The sequence below is a fragment of the Fusarium falciforme genome, chromosome 6 (genome assembly GCF_026873545.1).
Source record: "Fusarium falciforme chromosome 6, complete sequence".
NCBI classification, from domain to species: domain Eukaryota; kingdom Fungi; phylum Ascomycota; class Sordariomycetes; order Hypocreales; family Nectriaceae; genus Fusarium; species Fusarium falciforme.
Window position 1 is genome coordinate 1,770,227 of NC_070549.1, and position 6,000 is coordinate 1,776,226.

A 6,000-nucleotide genomic window follows, 5' to 3' on the forward strand; every position below is an offset into this window, starting at 1 on the left:
CACAACTTGATTAGTGCTCTTATCCAGCAGTAGCAAAACCTACTTACTATGAAGCAATACGCTCTCCTACGCCAGAACGATAACGACATCGTCCACATTACCTTGTGATCATGATGCTGCGAATGGCCAACTATCAGACTTGCCTTTGGAAAGTTGCCTAGCAGGGGACTGGGAGTTCAACCTGATAGATTTTGACATCAAAGAGGGAAAACGGCGTAATCGGTGTCAATGCTCAGAATTATCAACCGAGCTTCATCGCAAGGCACCCTTGATTCAGGATTGTTGCCCCTCGAACTTATCGAGCACAGTTCAAACTTGAGGATTGACGATGGTCCCCCCCTATTGAAATCGACAAATTGCTTACCAATGGTGATACAATTCTCGAGCTTTCATGGGTCATACATTGCTATCATGCAAGTCGAGCTCAGCATGACTTGGATAACTCCTGGCATTTGAAATCGGTAGGGGAAGAATTAAGGGTTATAGTGACGAGGTTCATGGAAAAGTATTGCCTTCCTTGGTATAGAGGTATTACCATCTTGTTTGTTGCAAAAAATCCTGGATAATCTCAATGGTAGTCCGGGGGTTCATCACTTGCTTGGATGGTTATAAGCTTAGATACTCAAGTTTATCACTGGCATGGATTAGACTCGCTATCACGGGTATCTCGACCAGGTAAGATAGAGTCCAAGTCAAATCAAGTCCTGACTAGGGTCTGGTCAACAGAATGGCATAAGTATTAATTGGGTGAAGTTGTCATCTATCTGCGTGAATTCATATGTCGATAGAGGTTTAGCGACTTTGTACTGGATCGAGGTGCAATGGAGCCTCAATCCACAAGAATCGCCAGTCCCTATTGTAAAGTGCACATTGATTCCGCTTTGGTTACTTATTCCTTCTTGCCAATCAGAACCCCCTGCCATTAGACTTCCCATCCCATGCTCATTGTTATTAGATTATCCAGCTTAGCAATGGTCAGATTACGGAACAGACACATGATACTGAACTTCACAGTTCCAAATGAGATATAGTACAAGTGATTACTAACTGCCCAGAACCTCTGACCAATATTCAACACAATGTCAATTGTTATGGGTGTACTTGCTTGGCTGTTGCTTGCGAGTCACGTGAGACCCCTGAGAGTCACCACCTAGCCCCCAATCTCGTAAACAATTTTCCCAAGCAGCAAACAATCAACAGATCATACCACAAGCAAACAACTCCCTCCCTTTCCCATCCCTCCATTTCAACCCAAGCAAACAAAACAAGATACTCCACTCCAACTACCACACCGTGTGACACGCCCCTCCATCTTTTTCACCGCCCACGCGCAATCTCACCACATGCCTCGCCCGCCCATCCCACGCGGCCGCCCCCCTCCCCCCGGAAAACTTACATCAAGCCAGCAAGGGCCGTGCTCAAATTTTGCCCGCCTGTCACCCGTCGCAATCAAACCTTCCATTCTTTGTTCTCCCAGTGTCTGTCTGCTACGAAGCCATCATATCATCTTACGCCCCGAGGCTGCCGTGACAACATCTCCGAGTGGAATGCACCCGTCATTCCGTCTTCCCCTCACCGTGGGACCCTCAATCAAAACACAAGTGTGATAGACATGACGGTTGCTCCAGAGACTATTATTACCCAGTACCTGGTAATCTATCGTAGAATGGTGCCCATTCCTCCCAAATTCCGCGTGTATTCCCGTTTCCCATTGATGCAAAAAGCCCCTGCCCGTCTACGTGCCCAAGACCCCATCCATGAGAGACCAAGTAAAGAGACAATGCAAAAACATGAGACGTAGGAATGAATGCACACGAAGGGTATAATGCCTATTGATGAAGATCCTCCAAAACAAATAACATGAAATCCCGGCAACTAGGGGTGAACCCACATATCCTGTCTGAACCCATTCCTTCATGACAACCACTGTTCGACATTCCAATCATACCCGTAATACCGACCATCCTATCCTGTCCTAACCCATCCCATCCCATCTATCTCGTAGCCTTCCATACGAGTACACGAACAAACCATCTATGTTACTAGATCCCAGGGACATACATACCTAGTCCCGAATAAGGAAATTGAATCAGGAATACAAGAGCAAAAGCGGTCGAAATCTATAATACCGGACCGTAGTACATGACCGAAATGGCATCATTAATTCGCAAAGCATAATATGAAAGGGGAAAGATGCAGCCTCGAATCCTTGTCGAGGTGCATGTAATGACTTGAGCATGACGACTCTGATCCAAAGGATGGATCCGTGCGAGGACGCCTAGAAGCGCCGTGCAGAAGAAGCTCAGAAGAGAAGCCCGGGCGTGGTGGTGTGGCCGAGCCAAAAAGTCCACAGCTGATCCCTGTTTGTGCTTGACGGATCTACCCGCCAAGACGTGGTTGGACTGGTTCCATTTCTTCCTTGCCGCAGCCGCCGCTAGGCTTGATCGTGACAAGGAAGGTTGAATAGTCCTGGCCATAGCGCCGGCTCATGAAGGGTGGTTGACATGGTGAGCCGCTGCGACCCCATGACCACTTCCAGCACACGCTAGAGAAGTGGACGGAGCCTGAGACTTGCGACATCCCCCGAGAGACAAAGCGTTGACGTCGTCTTGGTCGTCGTAGGCAGCTTCAGGCCAGCCGCCAAGGGGGGGGACGGCGCGTATCGTGCGTCCCCCAGGTATCACAGCCACCACCTGCACGACCAATGGCGCCATCACTCCCCACCTTCAAGAGGCTGAAGGCGGCATATCAAGGCCACTGTTGAGCTGAGAGGGCTGCCTCCCACCCGAGATGGTGTCCTGGCAAGGCCCTTGATTGGTGTGCGCCACGACACCTGACTCGCCCCCGCGACCCTCCTCTCCAATGTTCACGAGGCTGTCCAATACGGCCTCCAGACACGGTGAATCAAGGTCTGGAGGTAGGAACACGAGCTGAAGAGGCTGGGCTTGAGTGGTCATCAGATAATGACGGGGGGGAGGGGACAAGGCCTTGTAGCCTGTTCATGCCCTGGGTGCCGGCTCACCGTATCCTCCTGCGCTGTAGACTGGCTGAGCTGTCTGCGATGTCAAGCTGGGGTAGCCCTCGGGATATGTTGCGGGCGTAGGGTCCCATCTTGGGGGCGTCGCAGCAGGCGGGTGGTGGCTAATCGGCGTGTGTAATCCTGTCGCCCCGTATCCTCCACTTCGGCTGTCGTAAGTCGAAACCGCCGGCAGGGGCGTGGTGGTGATGCGCAGGGGCGGCTGCGGCTGCTGTGGGCTGGAGTTGCGTAGGCCAGGGCTGAGGGTTCGGGAGGCGGTTGTCGAGTATCCTGGTGCTGCGGCATATGGGGTCCAGCTTGGCTGAGAACCCGATAGCGACCGGGGAGAGGGAATCGAGTCGTGATGCTGGGGAAGGGAGTATTGCTGGTGAGGGTCGGTGTGTGAAGCCATGCCCGGTCCAGGAGGCGTGGGCAGCGGAGCGTAAGGAGCACTCGGTTGGTTCATGACGTTGGCCGGCGGGAGTGTGCTGCTGGGGCTCGCGCTGTACTTGCCGATGATCTTCTTGAGAGCTGACTCGAGAATCTTCCACGGGAACACCTTGACGTCCTTCTCAATGTTGCGGGGCTTGGGGTTAGGAAATGCCATGATGATCTTGAAGAACTCCTCGCTCTCTGCCTTAGCCTTGGACACTGTCTGGGGATGGAAGCCCTCGAGGTTGCGTCGGATCCGGTTCTTCTCCTCGACGCTGAAACGGTTTGGTGCGGCCACCAGTTGCTCGAGAAGATAGATAGTGTCAACCGAAGTGACGTAGCACTCGTTCTTCTCAGCCCACCAGATGCACGAAATGCAGACACTGTTTGGGGGTCGGTCTTGGACACCCACGGGCTGGAAGGTTGCGTTGAGGGTCGATCCTCTCTGAGTCTTACGGAAGAGGACGATGCGTCGACGGTTCTCCCACTCCTCCTGTGTCCAGTTCTCCGCCATGGTCTCCAACTTTCCCGCAATCTTGAGCACCGCCTTGCTCGAGTAAAGAGAGATGGGATGGTAGCTCGAGTTGCTTCCAGCACTGTTGGCGATGGTGCTTGTTCGAATCAACTGCGGTGTGCCAGACTGAGATGAGGATGGTATCGGCAGTGGCGTCAAGTTTGGGCGTCCCGCCATTGTCGGGTCCAAGCCTGCCGCCGAGTTCCTCCCCGTGCTCCCCAGGGTGCTCGGGTATGGGTTCCATCCCGCCGTCGCCGACGGACGCCGGTGGTAGTGAGGGTCGGTGAAGCTCGTGCTCCTGTATGTGCTAAGCATATCGTTATTTCCTTGCGTAAACGTGTTGCCATACTGTCCCTGTTGAGCTGGATACTCGTAGGTATTTGTAGGAGGCTCCGATGGCAGCTGAGGCTCGCCAGCCTTGGGCGAGGTACTCGGCTGATCTACTGCAGGGGCAGGTGCCGCGTCCTCATGCTTGGGTATCTTAGTTGGCCGCGTGATGTCATCTCCCGACCCTTCAAAATACTGAAAAGTGCCTACAACGGTTCGCGAGATCTCTTCTCCCGAAGGCCCTTCGAGAAGGAGTGACAGCGGCACGTTGCTGTTGGCGCAGCCTGTGACCAAAAATTGCGGTGCTTCTCCACTGCAGGTATAAAGAAATCCAGAGCTGTCTTGCACATCTCTGGACACATCCTGCGCTGTGCATTTCTCTGAACCAAACAGGAGAAACCATATTGGCATCGGCGATGAGAGCGAGAATAGATCGTACTGCGAGGAGAGCTTGATAAAGATCTTGGTTCCTACCATACCTGTCGTAGGTTGGCATGACAGCACCGTAGGGCCCGCAGGCATATACTGAGGAACAGCGGCATTGTTGGACGCAAAGTTTTGCTGGTTCAGCTGGGCAAACTTTTCAGTCTGTTGCTGTGTAGGGAATGACTGCGCCGAATACTGCTCATAGCTGGCATCCTGATATCGAGTTGCATCGTAACCGGCTGTCATGTATTAGCACACTGCTCGAATAATAGCTTCTGCCCCCTAGTGTCTTCAAGCCGCCGCCTGAAGCACTCATGACTTGCGTCACTCGGAACTAAGACCAGTCTACTCACCATGCATCGAGGGCAGCTGTGCCTTGGTGTAGGTCGCCATCTCCAAGAGCCTAGGAGGGGAGTCCCCTCTTGGGTCTCCCCCGTTCGCTGCTCGAGCAGCTTCTTCGTAACGAAGCGTGAGCGTGTCAGGCGACTCGAGCCTGTCGTCCACTCCAACAATTATTGGCTTTTGGGGATGGTAGTCAGGCTAGGTAGGGGTTCTCTGTCAGTGTTTGAAGCCCCGAAACACTATGGAGGGGAGATGTCTAAAGACAGATGATGAGGGAGGGAGACAGAAGGAGAGACTCTATGCAGCCTTGTGGGCGGCGTCGAAGAACAAAAGAGGGATTCGTCCGTCGTGTCACGGGAGGGTTGGAACAAGGTCTAGGTTTCGACTCACCTCGAAAAGCTTGTAGGGCGGACACTGGAACTTGACAGCAGACATTCAAGCTGTCGAAAAGGGGGAACTGATGGGAAATGGGTTGTTGAGGGAGGAGAGTTGGAGAATGCAGACCACTTGTCTTGGACGTAGAAGGTGGTTGTGGTCGTGGTTTAAACAGGTCTCGTCGAGGTCTTATCCGGCGGGGCCAGTCAGCCAAGACAAGATCGCTGTGCAAGTCTTGCTTCTCGGAGATTTGATCTAGTACAGGACATACACCAACGTACAGGATGATGCCTTCCTGATGCTTGGTATCCCCAGTCAGTCTCTCCCTTGAATTGCTTCTGCGTCTTGGAGGTGGCGTTTTGAAACAGCCGAGTGTATGGAGGGCTCCTTACTGGTGAGATGCGTAGAGGTTGGAGGGGCAATTCGTAGTTCCGATCCAGAGCAGAGACACTGGCATTCCAATAAGGGAGAGGTCGGTTGCCCTTTGGAGAAGGAGTTGCGTTTCGCCGACCCAAGATTGATGTTCGAGCTGGGGAAGTGGACTCCTTGACGCGGCGAGTTCGGCTCA

At 53.0% G+C, this 6,000-nt stretch overlaps 1 protein-coding gene across 1 annotated transcript; it reads right to left on the minus strand.

The window, feature by feature from the left end:
• Nucleotides 1–2,999: 2,999 nt before the first annotated feature.
• Nucleotides 3,000–5,492, minus strand: NCS54_00810300 (Hypothetical protein; the record flags this gene model as incomplete). Its single annotated transcript, XM_053153501.1, has 3 exons — nucleotides 3,000–4,954; nucleotides 5,069–5,255; nucleotides 5,448–5,492. 3 exons carry the CDS (start codon nucleotides 5,490–5,492, stop codon nucleotides 3,000–3,002), a joined length of 2,187 nt encoding a protein of 728 aa, XP_053009476.1.
• Between the last annotated feature and the right edge of the window lie 508 nt (nucleotides 5,493–6,000).